Genomic DNA, 21,442 nt, shown 5'->3' with positions numbered 1-21,442 from the left:
ACATTTCTCATAGATCTACTGGTTCCAATTAAAATAAAAAGTTATTTGTTATACTCACAGATACGATGCGCAGCAGCGGAATTGTAACGCAACCACTGTAAGATACAAAAATATCCAAATTAACGACAAAACTATCCAAACTAATGATATTTAAAATAATTAATATAAAAAAATTCGTGCACATTTTGGATTTCTCGCTTATATCTTTTATTTTAAATACAGTAATAAAGTAATTATACAATTTTTTAAAAGCTGTGATTTCGCAAGTAATTATTAATAAATAGGTAATAATTTACTCACCCCATGGTTGCTCCGCCGTTGCCCGATGCCTCCTAGGTCTCCTCCTCCTCTCAGATTCTCAAGGTTCGTTCACACACCACTCGTGAAAACATGTTAATTACGATCGCGCGATACTTAGCACGGCACTTCCGAATTCCGATGGTCATCGCACGCGACGTGCACGTCGTTGTATTTCGCGACGGAAGAATAATACAACGCATGAGATAGTATGTACATACAATCGTGGAGCTACGATTCGTTTTATATCCGCAGCGCCTCGTAAGTTAACGGAACAGACGAACCTGATGCGTATACGGCAGCGGCATTATAATTAATCCGACGAACGGATGCTGAATTCACGCTTAATTGCGATTACATTCATTAGTTAAATGCGCTGTCACTTTATTCCGATCCGCATCGGTCGATATATTTCAGTTTACCGTTGCTTAAATTACTCGGCTCGACGATCCGTATATTGCTTCGTTCTCAATCTGGAGATGGTAGGCAAATTATGTACATTTTAATCGATGAAAAATTTAAATCACGATTGAATCCGAACGTCGCGTCGCGAGGAAGTAAATCGTGCTGTTGCGTAATACGCGAAACGATAGTTAATACATCTTATTCTCCGTCTATTCTCGTACTTCGAGCGGATAAATCGCGCGAAGTATCTATTTGAGGGAGCAACCGTCGTCTCGGAACGTTAATCGCCGAGTTGATTAATCGCGCAGGCTATATAACTGTTTGAAAAGAACAATCGCATTTTTGAGAAGTAACGCGGCAAAATAATAGCGCGAGCACGGAGCGACCGGCGTTGCTATACATGCCTGTTCGAGCGTCGCTGCGGGAATGCTGAGACGCGCCAACCTTATGTAAGTACGAGCGCGGCGAGAATGTAAATACACACCGCCCGAGCGCGGTGTACCTATAAACAAGATACACCTCACTTCCGAGAAATATATAATGCGTTATAAAATTAAATATTACGCGCGGCAAAGATTCTGTTACTCGTGTTAAATCCGTAAGTTTTCAAGATGTATATCTCGAAAAATAGATGAGTTATAATGCGTGCGCCTATCACGTTAACTACGAACGTTTATTTGAGGAATAAGATTTACCTTATTTCGATCGAGAAATTATTATCGAGATATTATTATCGTAAACCAATTATCTATATTTTTAGAACTAAACTTTTATACTTATTAGATTAATAAAATTGTGTAAGATAAATCAAGTGTTTAATAAATCAAGAATTATAATTTTATTAAATCGAGGAACTGAAATAAAATTGCAAGAATTGCACAGCAGCTTGTTTCCTTTATTAATAAATCGCGATTCTCTCTCCTTTCGGAGTATACGATTTTTTGAAAAATTTCTTAATAATAATTTAATTTTTATTTTTCGATCAAAACAAATATAAACTTTTTTTTAACTTGAGATTTAATGTCAGAATGTTGAAATAAAACCTATTATAAAAAAATCCATACTCAAATTCATATTTTAGAACAGAATTTTATTTATAATTTTATATGCTGTGTACTATGAAAAATATTTAAAGAATCGGATATAAAAATACATAGCACATAAATTATGAATTCTGTTCTAAAACTATATAGGTAAAAAATAAATTTAATTATTTTTAAATAAAATATAATAAATGAGTCGCATTAAAATTAAACTTTTAAATTAAAATAAAAATTTCTTATTAATAATTCTTATTAATCATTTTAGCTAACGCTGTTAGCTGATAATATATGTAGTGCACTTAAATAATGATTCTCAATTCTAATTACTCTCTATAAAATATGCTTTTCAAAAATAAATGAATAATACTGTATTTTTTAAATAATTTTAAGTTTTATGTGCTATTTTGGAGCCCTTAAAAATTCTTGAACACATATTTTTGCTCCGCAATTCAACACAAATGTGACTTCCATTGGTCCGGAGACAGATTGAAAATCGTAGGCTGAGCACGCGCTGCAAACTCGCGATAAACGATCTTTCAAGATGACAATAAATCGGCTATATTAAGTTCCGTTTAAAATATGGCCCGGCACGGTCGGCGGAGTTACCGGAAGTAGGCAGTGATAGTCTGAAGAGCGTCAATGAAATATGAGGGTATGAAAGAAGCATCGTTTCCGGAAGTTGTACCGTCAGGTTCGATAGCGAAAGTCACAGCGACAGACAACTCTGTCGCTGAGAACTTCGATGTACCAACGAGCGCGCTGGAACAATTCCGTGATATAATTAAGGAAGAATCTGCAGAACGAACAATTAGGGAAGACATAAAATTTAAACTCGGTTTAAAAGCTCCCTTGAGAAGTAAAATCATGAAAAGCAAAGTTTCCCCAAACGACCTAAAGCTCTTTTATATTGATTACTTTTCATTTAAAATACGAATGTGTTATTCGTTTCAATAGCATCATAATTTTTATTATGTTATATATTATTATACGAATATTGTTGCTACATACTTAAAATATCTACGTTAATTTTTAATAGAAATAATTTGCATCGTTTTGCAGTTTTTCTCACCTGCGTATAGAAAATTCCAAATTTTTCTCATCTAAGGTATAAGAAAATTATATTTCAGAGAAAAATTAGATCCGCAGCAATATTCAGGATATACAAATTCTCGAGAAATACGTATTTCGCATTACGTATATAAATCTCCATATTTTCGTGACACTTTTCACGTTATGCCAGAGTATGCCAGAGATGGTGCTCGAGGCTAAAGCCCCATCTACATCTATCGTAACGCTTTAATCGTAAGCGATCTTGGTCGTAAGGAAAGTAGCTGTCGTAAACATTGTGTGTATACATAAAATCGCAATGCGTTATAAGTTGTGTTGCACAACAGAAAATGGCGAAACAGAATGTCAGGGGCCAAGTAGAGCTGTTAGAACGAGCGCGTTATACGATTAACATTACGATAGACGGACCTTAAAGGCCTCCGCACAATGAAAAATATAAGGAACAAGGAACATATATTAGTGATTAGGACTAAAGAATCAAGAATATGCCATCTGTTTAAATCCTGCTCTTTGACTTTGAGACTCAAACACAAAAATTGTAAATTTACGTAAAAAAATTTATCACCAAGAGCATTAGGACGTTTTTTTCGGAGTTCGACTTTCATAAAATGTTATTATTTTATATTACAGTTAAGCTTCACATCATTTTGCTTCTATCGACCATGCTGTGATATGCAGAACGTTCCGAAAATCAACTGTATATATTTTTATATTCTCTACGTAATACAAGCTTGAGTCTTTTTCAATGAAAATTTAATCGATGCCAATAACGAAATATTTGAAACCAATATCGGTATATTAATGTAATTTAGAACTGAATATTGAAGCGAATCAGGCTTTAAACGTATAAATAAATAACAAAACTATTTAATTAATTTGTAACAAACCTGATAGGAACTTGATTTAAAACTTAATTATAGAGAAGTTTAATAAAATTACAAAAGAGTTCTTTGCAATGAATATTTCATTGCATGGCACTGCTGCAGAAGCAATCAATAATTTGTAAACATTTATAGAAAATTCAATTTTATTATTTTCCTATTTCCGGGTTAATGACCGCTGTATGCATATTCTTGGAATACTTAGCGAGAAAATTAATTATCCAAATGGTTTCCTCAACAGATAAGTTTCCGAGAAGTTAACGACAGACTAACACTTGCGAATAAAGGCGATCTTAGCACCCGCATAGACGCCTCAGCCCGCATGTAAAACGGCACATACTTCGAGAAACAAAGCTGAGCGAACTGATTAGCTGATGGATCGCCTGACTGTCAGGACAATCCGGAATGTACCGACGGAGATGGGTTCGACTGAATCCGAACAATGGAAGTCCTACGATCTGCTAGAACTAATCCCGCCATTGTCGTGCTAAATTTCTGTACGGGATGCAGTTCCACGTAATTCACTATAGTTAACTGATTGCTGTGTACGTGTACAGACCGTATATCTTAGGTATACCATAATATTACCGTTTAATTTAATTTATGAAGAATCTGAAAAAACCTAGAATCTGATAATTGAGTTTAGTTGAACTAAAGTTTACACACGATCGGAGAATATTAGCTCGATTTTTTAGCTCGATGTAAATTCGCCGCAACTATAATATATTTGAGTATAACGCATTCATAATATTAAAACGCGAATTAAACTTGATCGCTTCAATTTCTTGGAGTCTCTTCGTGGTCAAAATATCTCGAAATAATTCTCGAAAGAACACGGGCAGAAAAAAGACTACTATTTAGCTTACACTAGCTCATTCCATTCGTTCCTAGCAGACTTCTCCAAATGAAATTAACCACGCGCAAGAGTCAATGAAGAGAGGAAAACGCAAGTGGTTTCGAAGTACACGATCTGAGATTAGCCTCATGGCTGTGCACCGAAATTTAATTAATCCCCGCATAAGGAAAGAGTTTTCGCTGAGTTCTGTACCGCTGCTGGTGCAAGTTTTAGCACCGACAGTGAAGGAAAACGGCGGGCATTTATGCACTGGCGCAGCGCAGCGCATTGGAGAGACAACTTAGGAGAGTAAGCACGCGTAGGTCAGACAAAAAGAAGCGCAATCCTGCCTCGATTCATGTGCTGATTTAACGAAAGAAGCTATATTAAATCATAAAATTAAATGAAAACTTGCGAAGTAAGTACCTTGTAATTATCCAAGATGTCATGTATAATTATGCGATACATTTATTATTTGTTAGTAAAGTATTTGTTAATTAATTAAGCGATATTAAGAATAAAATTCCCTTTCTAAAAAAAATGTTTTCTAATATTTTAGTACTATTCCAGCACCTTTTATCGCTCTCCTGTTAGATACTACGCTAATGTCTATCACAATAATTTGTTTCCGTGTCTAAAAGTCGAGTGGAAAGCGACAGCGCGCTTTCGCATAAAAGCGCGAAAAAACATGCACACGGCAAAACGCGGACTGGCCGATGTATCCATAATTCATGACGTTGACGGTTTGCAGGCATAAACTAACCCGGATACTAATTTCCCGAGCTACTACGTTGCCCGCGTCGCGCTGCGTGCTCGTTATAGGAGAGAAGAGCCAGGCTTGGATGCCAGGCCGCGAGATGCAATTATGATAAACCGGGGGTGCCTCTTCCGAAAGCTTTTCAGGGTCTGCAAGAAAGCTAAGGAGAGAGCGTTATAGCCGAGGATCGGACTCGCGTTCATCTATCCCGCTTCCGCGGTTTCCTGTGTTGTGTGCGCTGTGTGCCCCATGACTCCGGCATCCCGCTGCCCTCTCCGATAAGCTTCGGATTCGGGAACGCGCGGATTCGTGCAAGGGCTTGCGATCGATCCCGCGAGATGAATGGCGGGCTGTTAAGCTTGTTGGGCCAATCGCGGGCACGGCAAGAGACGATGTTGGTGTGTTGCTGCATTATTAATTTACTCCGCCGTAATTCCCGATTCGTTTGATTAAGATCTCGAAGGCTGCTTGTGTCGCAACAGGCATATTTATGGCCGATGGTTAATGGCGATAAATGGAGAGCGGTGTCTCGGCGGTTAATGAATTGGTATACGAATAATCGCAGCTGAGTAAACGCTGAATTCACGATCGTACATATATGAGATTACACAATTGAGGTTTCGATCATTTGATACATTATCAAAACTCGGATGAATCATGTACGTCAAATTTCTTTGTGTCGAAAGCCATTTTGCAGAGATTGATTATAAAAATTCGATATTGAGGTATATTAACTGCGAGATTTTTTACTCCGAAACTTACGGCAGACGTAGACAGAAGCGCTCATAAAATCTGCAAAGTTAACAGACGAAGAGCTTAGCAAAGTGATTATAACGTAACTTTAATAACTGTTTTGCTTGCCGTTGTACCAAAACTTTTTCGAGCAGCCCAACATGTATAGCCAAGAACTTGGGGAGTTTGCGGCAATATTGTGACTGTAAACATTTTTCTTGCGACGCTCCGCGTCGCGTCGGTCTGATAAATTCGCAAATGACGATTTGCATCGCGGTAATAACAGCGCGACCCCTTTTCGCGCACGTTCATTTTTATCGAGTACCTGTTTTGTCGTAATTTACGAGCCCTCCCTTCCCCCATGGTTAATTATCACGCTGAAAAACGTCTCTTCGCAGTCTCTCCTTACTGTCGCGCTAGAAAATTGCACTCGCGACGATCGGAGCACCGTAGTCGCATTATACGACATTGCACCGCTTCTCGTCTCGTCACAACGCTACTCTGGTAATGGAAACTTTGTGAAACGCCATTCCGGGAATAATAAACGCATTACCTGTACGTTCTATCTCCCCGTATTTATTTTCGCCCGGAGGTCTTTTAAGTGGCAGTATTTCATTCCGTTACCGTTATTAAGCTGCACTATCTCCCTCGCGCGTCCACCATGTCCACTCTCGTGAGCTATTTTATCAGATTAATTTTTTTCCCCGCGCAAATTTTCCCTGATGAACGCTTTGACGGATTAAAAGTTGAAATAAAAGTTTCGGCGGGTCCCGCTCCCTGCTTGGCGCTGGGCGCTTTCATCCAACAAATTATTTTTACGTTTCGGCGCGGCCTCCGTTCTTTTTCACATACGGAAAAGTGACGCAAGAATAAAGTTACGAGGCACATTTCAAACTGCTTTCTTATACGCGCGGAGTTTATTAAAATGTTTAAATTTTATTATAAGTGCGTTTCGTTGATAGAAAGTACATAAAAAGTTGAAAATTTTGTGACATCTTAATTTCAAGTGACATTTAAGAAAAGAATTATTTTTTGCTCAATTTAATTATGATTTTAATGACTTTCTTTTATGTTACGTCGACAAGCACAGTTAACTTGACTAAAAAATTCTTACAAAAATAATGCTTTGTCTTGTCTGCGTTATGGAAATAAGTATGAAACTTTATTTGGTCGAAACTGACTGATAATAGAAGGCGAAAATTAATATTCGATTAGCGAATAATATGAAATGCAACATTTGCATATAAAAGATTTTTCAGCGTATGTGTTATTCATGAGCCGAGCTTATCCGCGAAAATATACCTCTCGGGCAATATTTATAGTAATGCAAAATTAAAACAAAATTCTCATTGAAATAAATAATCGGTTTGTTAAAATCCTAAATAAATTCTCCATCCTATGAATATATTTACGCGAAGAAATATTCGTAAGAAGATCAACGGCCAAGATACGAGCACAAAAATACGGATGTTGGTTTAAAATGAAATCTAGTTTATTAATAATAAAATATTAAAAACAGTTAAACGCGCGCGCGTTTTACTTGGTCTTCTTCAGTCACATAAAAGCATATGTATGATTGAAATGTTTACAGTTAAATTAAGCCAAAAAATCAAAAGCCAATTAAGTTACAACCAGAAAAACATTATATTCGACTCTACGTGGGAAAAACGACCCCGAAGACCACAGTGCGGCGTATAAATGATCGATATATCGCGTACGAAGAATATTAAATAATGATTGAGTATTTGTACGAGATTTTACCCATAATCGCGCTATCAATAAAGCGCGCTCGTCCAGCTGTAAATCATAATATGCGTTTGCGTCATCCGCTATAGTAATTTACCGTCGCGGGAGGGCAATCCTCCGCGCGGTGGATTATAATATATTTGATTACTATCTATTATATATATAATTATGACTCGACGAGGATGTGTTTCACGGTTCTCTAGACTTCGGGGATCGATATCAACGCGGTGCATCGTTGTGATAATTCCGGCTTATGGGATCATTAATTATAGGAGCGTCACCACCATAGTATCGCGTAATGTCTTGGACCTGCTTCGGCGTCGCTCCTCGGTCGTGAGAAATTGGTCAGCGAAGTTTGCGAAACTAGCAGCCATCTGGATCTCATCGCTTTCGAAGTTCGCCGAGCAGTCGTGGCAAAGGACGGAATTTGCGATCGAAGAAAAGCTTCTGCCGCGTCGGTAATGGCTTTCGCAAGCTTTTACCGGTGAGGACGTTTGAAGATGCGTTTGCTTTTTGCATTCAATTTACTAATTCAATATGCGCAAGTTGGTTTCTTTAATTATATGACATTTAAAATTATTTTGAGTGAGAGACATAATAAAGATGTTCTAATTTTCCCTGTAATTATTACTTCTTAAGAAATTTTCAATTATTTCTGTTGTATGAATTGCTTCAACGAATTTAAAAAAGATTTAATACAGAACGAGACTTGAACGGATTTCACGTATATCTTGAAACTACAGAGGAAATACGAATGATCGTCTTGTTTACCGTTTTGCTCTGCGTTTTCAAAAACCACAATAAAACTACGAAAAAAATACGAGATTATTTTTATTGCATTTCACGGATCGATGCAGCATCCTTGTTAGTTTCCAAGCTTACAAGAAAGCGATTCGATTCGGAATAATATAGGTATTTCTCGACAGAATCGACAATTATCTAATAAATAAATCTCGTAAAGTACTATTTTTGACAACAAGTTTTACCATTATTTGCAGATGAAAAGGCACAGTTTTTTTATATCGAATTAGATTGGAAGTAGAAAATGATTAACTGAAGAAACAGTTAAAAAAATGTAATGTCTCTCAATTTTTAAATATGTTGATTGATTTTTACAAGTACTGCATTTAATTATAGTATTAAATATCCACCGTATATTTTACGCTAAAATGTCTTTTCTTTAATAATATCTCTTTCATAGTGAACGAGGTAAATAACGCGCCGGCGGTATTTCTGTCGGAGGCGACTTTACACGAGTTTCGTATACTCGTCGTAAAATGCGTGCATTCGGCAACCGCATCCGAGATATAAAGGCCTTACACGCGCTGTATGCAATTTATAACGACGGGAGTGCAATTTTACGTCGGGAATATATATGTGACCGAGACAAATTTTATGGAAAATATAATGCGGAAATATGAGCTCTCTCCTCTTTCAGCCATCGATGTATAATATGTATTGCCTACCATTTCACAAACATTCAAGCTTTTACATGATTTCGCAAACATATTATGTTATGTGCAAACATTTTTAATTTATACCTACGAATTATTGAAATTATTCACTGCACTTATTCTCAATAACATAATAACAGGAGATGTCTCTCGTTTAGAAAAACACTTTTATATCACACGTGCGTGGAAAGTGGCCCATTACGCGCGCGCCATCTGTGCGACAAATGGCCAATTCCACACACGAGTCGAAACAGTAACTATTTATATTATAACTATTATAAACAATAATTATTTGAATATCTATTATTGATTCGTAAAGGTGAAAGTCACGATAAGTTTAAATTTGCTCATACAGATCTCTTCCTCAAACTATATATTCAATGAATGTTTTCCTAAATATTTTCACGTTTTAGTACAGAGATTCGTATTTTTTATATGAACAGTGGCGGCGAATAGTTTTACAGCTAGGAGCTGTTTTCCCGGTCGAGATTTTCAGACCGAGCTACATATCCTCGAAGGATCTCGTTGTTTGCACGCACAACAATGGTCTCTCGGCCGCCACTCGGGCGCCTCCTTCCGAACCTCTTTGGAATCAACTTAGGACGGCATTGTCGTAAGCTCGCTCGAGGCCTTCTTTTGCCGACTTTCTCGTCGACGAAAGAGAAATTGGACCTTCGAGGCTTTGTTGGGGGATCCATTCCGTTCTCGCGTGATACGTTGAAAGTCATGTAAATGTAGATTAGGTGGTCCTCTTACGGAGACGGCCTCCATTCGCGTTTGCATCGCAGGCATTGCCATTCAGCCGACGTTCTCCCCGAAGATGTATCTAATCTCGCGCGATCTTTGAATTCGTCCTCAAGAGCCTCTCCCCTATTTCTTCTACCCAATCTACTTCAAATTCCTGACTTTTATGCGGATCGCGAGCCACATGCACAAAAAGAGATACTTTCTTCGGTTTTTCGCGTTTTTATCTCCCTAATAATACGGTAATCATTTCAGCTTTGGATTCTATAGTTAGAATTTAATTAATCTCTGCTAAGGAAAGCGAGGAGGAATAAAATTATCTTCGTAGATCAATACTATTATATTATAAATGCCGTACCTAAGTTCAAACCGTAGATTTAGAAGGAATTAGATTATTATATAGAATTAGGCACTTGGCCCTTCAAATCTATCCACGGCCGTGTCAGTTCATTTACCCTGAGCGTACGTCAACGGCATATCAAAGGGTAAACCAGCGCTCTGTGCTGCAGCTATGCTAGAGCAGCCCTTCCTGCTGCTGCTGGCTTACGTCTACAGCTCGGCTGTCTGCTTTGACGATGCAGATTACTTAACCCTACGTTTCATGCATGATCGATGACTCTCGTCCTCGGAATTGACAAGTGCTCGTCCGGTTGACATGCGGTGGATCGGCGAGCACGTTATTAAACCGCCGTTCGCGTACGGACGCAATCCTAATACCGGACAGAGTACACAATTTGTCGTGCGCAAATAGACCCTATAGATCAGTCCGAGAGTGAATCACCGTGCGCCTACTGTATTGCCGATAATAATGCGATCGCAAATTAGACTGACCTCCATCCAGCGGCGAGATACTGGCAATTAAATTCGACTGCGGCGTTTGATTATCGTAATTGTTTACGGGCCAGCGTGAAAAGTTTTTCCCCGGCAAAATTCATCGCCGATCGTCGATGTTGCGTCGCGACAAATATCGAGTTTGCGCGGATTATTGCGAATTTTGTGTTTGTAATGACAGTAACGTAATTTCTCATGCATGTTTGTCGTGCGCGCGAACAACGAGATCCTTCTTTCGAGGATGTACGCAGCTCGACCTGAAATCTCAACTGGAAAAACGGACTTTAGCTGTGAAATTGTTCGCGATACGTATAGTAAGCGCGAGTCAGCACGTTACGAGACAGCAGTGTAATTGAGCAGTTTGTTCTGTAAGTTATTTTTGTTGATCGAAAATCCGTACACAATCGACGTAATGCATTAATGTGCATTAGCATGTCATTCAAATGCAAAACTGCAGTTACGTTATTTTAATAAAAATAAACGGTTTGATTGATGGGATTTAATAGATTGTCTGAATAATTGCATTGTGTGTATGGCTAATGATAATAACAATTTGGCGAGTAAAATGGGATTTGGCATATTATGGTCACGTTTCCGAATATGCGCGCCAGTTGTTCATGCGGAATATTTCAATATATCAAAATGCATATAAGTATTCAAGTGCAAAATACAAGAGAAATGATAACTCATGTTCGTAAATGGCAACGGTATAAAATCTATGTCGTAAATTGACGCTATTGTCTCGTGATTTTATCAATTTTCTCTATTATTAGCGACCGGCAAAGTTTATGTCCTTACATAACTGTATAGACTTTATTCCGTAACTTTATTCTCGGCGACCTAGTTTCTCGAGCAGTTACCTTTTTATTTTTCGAGAACGTGTTATTTTACTTTTATTTCTTTTTCCTCATTTCGTGTTATCTCCTAATACATTGCACAAGCACGATATGCTGCCCTTCATGGCTTAACGTCGAATAATATTTAACGATCAGCTTATCTTAAATTACTTTGTATATCACGCGAAAAATGCATTGTTGCAATTAGTGGGATTTAAATTATAAATAAAAAATTATTATAAGCAATATTTATGCATTTGCGGTATAAATTGTATAATATTAATTCTATTCGTTTGTGTAAATGCGTATTGCGCCAATATGTGTGAAAGAATCACATTGTCACAATCATATATTATTATAAGAATGATATTTCGAATATTTATACAATATTATCGAAGATATGTGTCAAAATCATGGTTTTGAAAAATTTGCAACTAAAGAACTAATTGTAAGTTTCAGCGACTTCAGAAAAATTGCTTTAGGAGATTGCTTTAAATTGAAAAAAGTAGTTTCGTATATTTTAGAATTATTTTAGTATTTTAAAAATTTTAAAATTTGAAATGAAAGCTGACAAATTTGATTTTGTTATATACGACTTGAAAAATATAGGCAAATATATTTAAAAAAATGCACAAAATTTTTGCAGTTATACGATTTTGACATTGCACCGACGATATTTTCAATATTATGAAATAACTCACTGAAACGGCGATCCTTGTTCGGTTTCATTTGTCATGGTTCTGAAATAATGATAAAAATTGCAATTACTACATGTTGATTATAGAAAATTATTTTCCATCAACGTGAATTTTTTATTTTCTAATATAAATTTCAAAGTGCGCGAATAAAATAATATACATTATTGCATATTTATAAATTTCGTGCAAATATTATTATACACTCCAATATTGTTATATATTAATAAGTATTAATTTTAACAAGAATCGCAAGTAAAGTTAAACGTGGATGGAAAGTTCGTATTTTCGAAATTCTACACATATCCTGCTTGTATTCTTAATGCGCGCGCTCGAAATTTCATCCAACGTGCTAATTATTTCCGTTCATCTGATACGCAGAAATTGCGTTGTTGTTTTCGCCATATGGGAGATGGGAGAAAGAGATGACGTGCAGAAAACGAAGAAAAGGATGGAAGGATGGAAGAGCTAATGATCGAGAGAAGGGATAATTAAATGCAGATTATCTCTGGCAAAATTCAATCTCTCGTTCACGCTAATTGGAACGGGAAGAAGACAGTTATTAAACAGCTTGCGGATAGATTCAATAATATTTTGCGACAATGAAGCGCCTGATAAAAAGAAAAAAAAGAAAAAAAAAGGTTGCATTTACGGTCCGTTCGAACCAGAAATGCAGTAGTAAGACTGACGCTTATCCGTTCGTCGCGTACTACAAGCGCAACAAAGTTAAAATCTCAATAAAAGTTGTTTATGCGGAAGCGCATGTGCGGAATGTAATTTAAACTGTTATCATCATAAAACTCCTTCTTTCTCTTCCTCTCTGAATTTTCCGCTGCACGGAATTACGATTTTCGCGATACCAGATAAGGTCGGCGCGATAAATTGCATGTTTTACGCGATCGCGATGCTTGTTAGCGAATAAAACTTACTCGCCGCGCCGCCGCGCAGATATTTGATTTCTAAATAAAACGCGAACGCTGGAAAATACAAGGCTTGCAAATTTCTTTCTCGATAAAGCAATAAACGTTTACATTTAGTTATCGTGGCAGCTCTGCGTTCTCTCTCTGCGCGTAACTTGACTTTTGATGATATTCCGCGAACGTGGCCAATAAAAAGATTTTAGTTGCTTCAGCAACTAAAGTTCTAAAAAATTGAATTTATATAAGAATCGTTCGCGTCATGATGGATAAATGTATCACGTGATAAAGTCAATTTCATCGAAACCACTTTGGCTCGACATTTTCGCGCACAAAAGACAGCCAATGTAACAACGCTTAAGCAACTGAAAATCTAAAAAAAATTGTCGCCGCACAAAATAATCGATACCTGGCGCTATCGACCGCATTTTTTTTGTCTTCGTGCAGCCGTTTATTTCCGGTTTCTTTCGCGTTCGTCGTGGGGGTGCAACAAGTGTTACGATGCTCGTGTCTCGAGGCAAACGAGCGAGATACCGCGTTGCAAATCTACGAATAAATTTCTCGCTCACCGAGTACGGTCTCGTTGCTGCTGCTTGAATTGATATCTATACGACTCGTATATTTCAGGATTATCTACTCGGATACGTTATTTTTGTTTTGCGTCAAGCTGCATGCGCTTTAAGCCGGCTTACAAATGCCTCGACATAAAGTTCTAAAAAAAAGAGCAGATTTGCGCACCGCGTGCGCGGATAGCCGCTTTATTAAAAGTGCCCGCCATCTCGGGAAACAACGTTATTTGACGTTTACGCGGTCTTTTATAAGCTGCCATTCATGACTTTTGCTGCACGAAATTACGGTCCCTTTATCATTGCGGCCTGATTCATAAAGTGCAAGGGAACAGTTAACGACATGTAAAAGAGAACATTTTTATTATTCTTGGTAATACCGCGGCGGTAATATTACAGGCAATATGAAGCCACATTCCTCATTTTTCTTCCATGCCTTTAAAGCTATATGCAAGAAATTTAAGAAGGCTATCTTTTCTCAATAATACTCGTATACAGCGAATAAAAATGTAACGATAAAAGTGAACTTATCGGGGAAAACACAAACGAGAGATATACACGCGAATTAAAGAAGAGATGAAACGTAATCTCTGCAAATCGAGGATTAAAATATCAATAATATTGAAGATTTCAAGTGCGCAAAGTTTTCATGTCAAATTTACTTTATTTCTCTCGCAGATGTGCAGTAACATAAATCACATTGCCCGTGACGTTCCACGAACAGGATCGATTGGGACTTTTAGTCCATTGTGATATAAAACTATATCCGCGCGCAAATCAAGCGCCACGTCGCCCGCCCCATGTTCGTTCGATATCACGCTCGCGACATTTGCATCGTTAGCACGAGCGTCTGCAAAAAAGCCACCCTCCTCCTCCTCCCTCCCTCCCCTTCTTCCCTTCAAGTGGCACGTACTCGACGAACGCAATTTTCTTTTGTTTCCAGGCAGACCTATCCTGCAGAAACACGAAGCAGACCGTGGGCGCGATTTACACGCGCACAAACTTCGTGACGTTGAAATACGTCACCGACGCCTGGGGCACCAACTCGAATGGCTTCCGCCTCGTCATCACGGCCGTCAAGGATCCGAGTGAGTATTTGTCGATGCGAACCATTTCCAACTTATTCGCGGGCCAATATCGACTCGCTGACACGCAGAAATGCAGATCGCGAATGCGAACGGGAAACTCGAAACTCGAAACAAATTGTAATTTTTCGATGCGTGTAATACAAGAGAGTGTATTGTGTTATATTGTACCTTGTACCACGCACTTCTCTGATATCAATGCTCAAAAGTGGCATTGCGTGCGAAAATATGTACATTAATCTCTTACATTTTTTGCAAGATATATCTGGCGCGTAAAAATCCCTCCCTGTATTGTTCAATTTGACAAAGTAATTCTTGCATTTATGCAATTAGTCTATTTTAAGCTTTATTCGCTGGAGGATGCAACTCCCGGTACTTGAAAAACATATTTCCGAGTATGCTGCTCTGAAAATAGAAACGTCGAAGTCTTTTCGCAATTTCCATTCTTTTCTCCCGCGGTCGTTTTTATGCTTCACAGGTTCTTTAATCTGTCTTCCAATTGTATCGCGCCGCGGTCACCGCGGCCGACTCGAGATCTAAGTTTATCATTCAATCGCTTTTATTCATTAGCTCTCAAGCTATTAAATTTGCCTTTCAAATCCAGCTTCTTTAACGCGCCGTGTCAATTCTTCTCCGTCCCCGAAATCGTATTTTCCAGCGACCACGTTTAATGCACGATTTCAAAATGCAGTCGCTTAACCGCGCGATGAACCTCAATTAACATTGGAAATCTATACATAATTTCACATATCTAAAAGCGAGCTTCAGGAAAGAGAGCATTTTTATTTCAAGCATTATAAGAAAAAAATGGTTCTATTTTCTGACTGAATTTCATTTTGTATCAATTTTCAATATGTAGAAGAGATTAAATTAAGGTAAAGGTCAGTTTTCAATTTTTAGATTGTGGTTAAAAATTATAACTTTTAAAAGTATTTACTTTATTTTTCTCGCATAAAAATAATTTTCTTATAAAAAAAGAAGAATAGAAAAATTTATCGACAATGTTTCTTGTTTCTCTCAAAGATCACTAACGTTTTGCAAGTGGATTTAATTAGGCCTTTATTACAATCTCAAAAACTATATCTGTGTTTTTGTCATAGAGTCGTAAGCTTCGTAAAACTCGCGCAAGACAAACAACGCGCATAATCGGCCAGTTTAACGAACCATTTCCCAAGTTTTATACTAGTTTGGCGAAACAAGCGTCCGGAGACCGTTTTACATTTAACAACGTGGATCCGCAACGTTGCGGAAAGTTTGCGGATAAATATTGAATAAAATTTGTAATTGAAATAGGTGGTGACACAGTAAGTGACGTCGTTATTGACGCGTCGCGCGGTTCGACGTTGGTACGAAATTTTGATTCGACGATTCGATTCACGATTGACCGATCGCGCCGTTGCAAGAGTTTTCGCGACTACAACAGAAGCGTGACGGTGCGTTAGCAAGCGAATTTCAATTCGTTTTATTCCGCCGCCGGTTTGTAGTTCGTGACCTACATCGCGGCGCGACGTGTAAGTAACGTAACGCCAGTCACGAATCTCGCACCCATGACGTCGGACGTGTTAATGAAGACTGATCTTGTTCGTTCGTTCGCGCAATTTTTCATTATGTAGACGCGAGATGCGAATCGCGTCGGCTCGCGACGCCGATAAATGCCGCTCTCGTCGCTTCGTCGGCGATTTTGCCGAGCGGACCTTCCGAAGCCGACAAAAGACCGTTAATAATACGGGGAACATTGAAATGAAGTGCTCCCACCTCGGCTGTCTAATACTGAGGAAAAAGCGTGCCACGTCGCTCCTCGCGAATCGTTATCTCGCTCCCCGCGCTCGTGAGACTCCCGACGTAATATTTCCATGTAATAAGGTCCCTGAGAAACGAGCACCGGGGGACAAATGTAACCGCTATATTTTTATACTTCCACGCCGGAATCCTGATAAAATGCATAGGCGCTACTCCAATCTCGACGCCATTTCGCGGCTCTTTTGATTACAAAACGCTGCGTCACTAAAGTGCAGTTTAATGTAAAACTAATAACGTATTGTTACACATGCAACGTTTTATACGCAATATATATATTATGTGTTAAATCTATTTACTACACTAATTGTTAGTTTTTCTATAATAAAATGTCACGTCAATAAATGCAAGCAAGATATCAAAAATGTAGACGTTATTATTTTCTACACGTTTTAAGAAAGAATTTAAATTTTTTAGTTTCGCACATACTCCCTGCCAATCTTTATATAATAATTTGTACAGAAAAAATTTGATGTTCGATAGTTTCACTTAATTGAATAATTATTAAATAGGAGTTGTATATCTTTCAATTTATTCTGTCAAAAAAACCATACAAGGACGTCCGACAATAATTCAATGTGACGATACAACACGCGTGTGGCAATAATAGCGAGTATAGAGGAAGCGTTAATCTTAAGCACTATACGAGACTTCGTCATTTCACACTTGAGATCCACATCCAAGATGACTTGAGAGTCTCGGCAAAGTAGCTATATCCAGTCTCGGGACTCGACAGGTGTCGAACTTTAGCTCTCGTCTGCCGAACAATTTCCTCAAGTTGTAATCTTCCGGCGGTTATAAGGGGCACTTCAAGGATAATCCGAGAGAGTTAATATAAGTTAGTTCGGAACTAAACATAGGACGCGAAATCTCTAGGTATCGCTAGATTAAAAAGCATAGATCCCGAAAAGATTGTTAACTTTATTGTTCACAACAACTTTCGCAATATCTACAACGCGGAATAGTCTCGCAATTTCCCGACGCGAGTTATTTATTACAGTTAATGCTTTTGCCAGGGCAGCCGTGCCAAGCAAGTGTTTCGTGAGGCAAGATATCTTGTTTGCCGCAGTTCTCATTTCTGTTAAGTGCGGATATACCGAAATTGTCCGGAAATATTATATCCACACTTTGTTAAAGTCATTTTAATAAATAAATTATCGCATCGCGAAATGTGAAATTCATTAACCGATCGCTAAGAAACTAGAATAAGAATATCCTACAATTCTCCCTAATAGCCACGCTTCACGATCAGGTCGAATCAAAATCAATCGCTAGTGGACACGTTGAAAGCAAACGATCTCAACAGCCGTTGTCGCAGGATTCTCGCATAGCTAAACACGCGCTCGTTATCGAGCGCAAGTTATTACGGTTCAGCGATATCACGGTAACGTCGCACCAATTTGCCGTAATTATGCAGAATGTGAACCGCGAGAGCGGCCACTGGGGGTGGTGTCGCGCGTTCATCCCTCAGTTACCTCTTCACGTCAGTGCATCCCTTTTAATGCGCTACCGCATCCCCTTCGTATATTCGTGTTCGAAGCGACCTGGCAAACGCGAACATTCGAGGCTCGCTACAATAATTATTGCGTGACCGCGATATGCTCTTTCCTTTTTGCCCGACGCTAATTACCTCGCGTGATTAATTGATGGACGACGAGGCGGCTCAACGTATGTCGCGGATGCAATGAAGATACATATAGCTATACGAATCCCGCGGCTCGCTGTGGGAGGAAGGACTCTCGATGAGCGACGCGCGGATTGACAGGAAATACATTTTATGGGCAATCCGTTTTCTCGGCTTCGTTGCAAAAACGCGACATTTCGACGTGACGTTATATGGCCCTTCTACTCTCGCAGATTTATATCTCGTTCAGGCGCGTGATGTGCCCCCTTTATCTCAACTTTTTTTTTCGCTGAATTATCTCTCGGATCAGCATATTCTATCGTGATATAGCACTATAGTAAGAATATATACATATACATATTTTCCTACTCTTCTCAAATATTACGTGAGATATCAAAATGGTACTTTAACTTAAAATACAAAAATATTCTTATCTCTGCTTAATTATATAAGTCAGTTTAGAAGATAGTAGCTATATATACAGACCCAATAACATTTTACTATTCGAGAAAGATATTAAGAAAGAAAAGAGAGTCTGCATTTTTGGAAACAATTCCGTTTAAAACAATATCATTTCACTTTGGGAAACGAAAGGAGATACAGGGCAGAAAAGCAGGTTTGATCAGCGCGCGAATAAAGGGATGTAATCAAATAACTGACAAGTCAATTACGGTTGCCGGCGATGACTCGGATCTCACAACATCTGGAATTTCATGATCGACGAGTAATTAATTGGCTCACGCGCCGGCCCGAGAATTTCTTCCGATCGAACAGCGAAATCCCTGCGAGGGTTATCACGCGCGCGCTGATAAATTGGAACGAGGATGATCGCGCGCGGCGGCGGGCACCCACCATACGGATTCCGTTCGATGCGGTCGAAGAGTGCCAACCGCAATCGAGGAAACCCCCGCGGGCATTGTCTGGGCGACAGATTTTCAAGCCCGTCGTGTTCCCTCACATTCTGTCCTTCCGAATTTCGTCCGTCTGTTTCACGTTTAGCACAGTGAATTATAGTTATTCGGGGAAAGAACTATCGATTCAGCGTTTATTCATCGGGAAGCGGAGTTCGGATTAATTGAGATCTCGTGCATATTTTCATGTTCGAGTCTCGAAATAGGACAAGAGCAGAGAAATGTTGACATATTTCTAACGATTAATTGTTTTGAACGATATATCGATTGCGAATGCACAAATTGCACGTGCGATGGAAACGTATTAAATTATTTATATTCGCGCAAAAAAAAAAACAGTCGTTTCAAGAAAAGCGTATATAAATTGTGACATCGTGAGATGTTTCACCAAGCAGAATTCTCATAACGAAGAATTCCGCTAAATAAATATCGGAAATCAAGGCAGCGAGGAAGGCAAAATATCTCGAAGCGAAGCAAGAAAACGACTTCGCGTCTGTTAAAGGAGACACACATCTGCACGACAGATATCTGTCGGCGTCGAGCATCGCGGTTGTAAATATCTGAACGCGACGGTAAAAAATAACATTTATAACGCGCAGAGAAACACCAAACCGTCTGGAAATCGCGCGCGGGGATACTTTACTCTCAAACATTCCGGAACGTGTCTTCACGCGTATAAGGCACTGCTGTCAGCACCGCGAGCGTGTAATCCAGCGAGACACTTAAGTACCTTGTCGCCAAGTCTCTCAATCTCGAATAGTTAGCCGCGCGCGTCCTCAGCGATTTCTCCCTTAACTTTCATCGCAGGGGACTCGGGGCGGCAGTTACATGTGTCTGTCGGCACGAACAATATGTCGCTTTCGCGATAACATATATACGGCGAAATGACATGTGCGATGTTAACTGCGCGCAAGTTACGTACATCAGGAAAGGTTGGCAAGGCAAGTTTCACACACATCTGGGAATAAAGAGTATATATATATAAAAAGTGTCTGATTTCTTATTTTTAGAATCTCGCGCGATATCGGGAAACTCGACGCAGAAGAGATTTTTATTTCAAAGATTCGCGCGTTTGTTTTATCGTTCGCGTTCTGTGGATGTGCGACGCGGGGATGAAAAATACGGGTAAAGAGTGCAATAGCGGGAATTAATAACTTCATCTCTCTGGCGCGCGACATTACGGCAGTCAGCAGGAAAGAGGGGGTCTCTTTTTCTTCGCGATCTCGATCGGAAGGATGATTCATGCGCCATCGCGCACGACTTCCTCCGAGTGCCTCCATTTTCTTCCATCTCGTCCGTGTGCCTTTCCTAAACCCTCTCACCCCCGTCTCTCATTCTCGTCGGGAGTCTTACGCCGCGCGCTCTCGCTTTCCGCCGTCCTTCCTTTTTTTTGCTCGACGGATTCAATTCTTGCCGCCGTAGTGCGCGGACGCACTTTCAATCTTCCCCGACTTTTGCCGACATCGGGTAGCATTCGCATATCGATTTCGATGCGCCGACACCCCCTCAAAAGCATTCGTTTTCCTTCTTTCAATATCACTCGCCGCCCGCGTCGTTTTTGTCCGTCGCGTCCGGATGCGTCCCTGCATGTGATTCGAACCGCGGATGGAGAACGCGTCGCCGTATCAATCTCTTCCGCCCGACCGTACGTATACCGCGGCCGGAAGTCAAGAGTTATCGTCGGAAGACAGCGATGGTCAAAATGGGTCCAACATCGATATAATATTCTTGCCCTTTTGTCCCTTCGTATTAAAATATATATATAATAACTTTTTTTTTATTCAATATACTATAGATATTGATCATCAACCGATAATATAAAAAAATTGTCATAAAATAATCTTAATATAAATAAAAATCAATAGATTAATTTTAAATAAAAAGTCAAATGGTAAGATTATCAATTATATATTTATACAGCTCTGTTTTTCTTCAAAGAATTCCTTTTAGGATTTCAAAAAATTTCATAAGCCTAGGCCTATAGAGAATTACTGAGTTTAAAATAAAATTTATAAAATTAAAAGAAAAGTGTTTGCCATTCTAATGTAGTAATATTTTGATATAAGAGAAATATATTTTTGGGGTTGAAGTACCTACTGTCTTATCAGTGCGGTGTATAGGTATCGACAGGCGATTGGGGCTAGAATAAAGACATTATTATCTATCTTTTGCGCCAAAGGTGCCTTATTTTCTACTTTTATTCACGCACGCGCTCGTA

The 21,442-nt window shown here is 39.0% G+C and overlaps 2 protein-coding genes across 6 annotated transcripts in view; one reads left to right on the top strand and one right to left on the bottom strand.

Moving 5' to 3' along the window:
• Nucleotides 1–21,442, bottom strand: part of LOC143900686 (uncharacterized) — a 211,514-nt gene that overhangs the window by 138,039 nt on the left and 52,033 nt on the right. Inside the window, exons 3-4 of one of the 2 annotated variants that reach the window (XM_077412321.1) lie at nt 12,331–12,369; nt 59–95 (exon numbers count right to left, since the gene is read on the bottom strand). In XM_077412321.1, the coding sequence (XP_077268447.1) occupies nt 59–95; nt 12,331–12,369 (76 nt within the window). Of the gene's footprint in view, nt 1–58; nt 96–300; nt 1,141–12,330; nt 12,370–21,442 lie in introns of those variants that run through there. The other variant, XM_077412323.1, reaches the window with a different exon arrangement.
• Nucleotides 1–21,442, top strand: part of LOC143900657 (uncharacterized) — a 180,714-nt gene that overhangs the window by 129,112 nt on the left and 30,160 nt on the right. For all 4 annotated transcript variants that reach the window (XM_077412284.1, XM_077412263.1, XM_077412271.1 and 1 more), the window contains exon 3: nt 14,751–14,895. In XM_077412284.1, the coding sequence (XP_077268410.1) occupies nt 14,751–14,895 (145 nt within the window). The remainder of the gene's footprint in view (nt 1–14,750; nt 14,896–21,442) is intronic.

The sequence above is a fragment of the Temnothorax americanus genome, unplaced genomic scaffold (genome assembly GCF_048541705.1).
Source record: "Temnothorax americanus isolate GAGA-0224 unplaced genomic scaffold, ASM4854170v1 Scaffold10, whole genome shotgun sequence".
Taxonomy (NCBI): Eukaryota; Metazoa; Arthropoda; class Insecta; order Hymenoptera; family Formicidae; genus Temnothorax; species Temnothorax americanus.
This window is presented reverse-complemented; position numbering and strand designations above follow the sequence as displayed.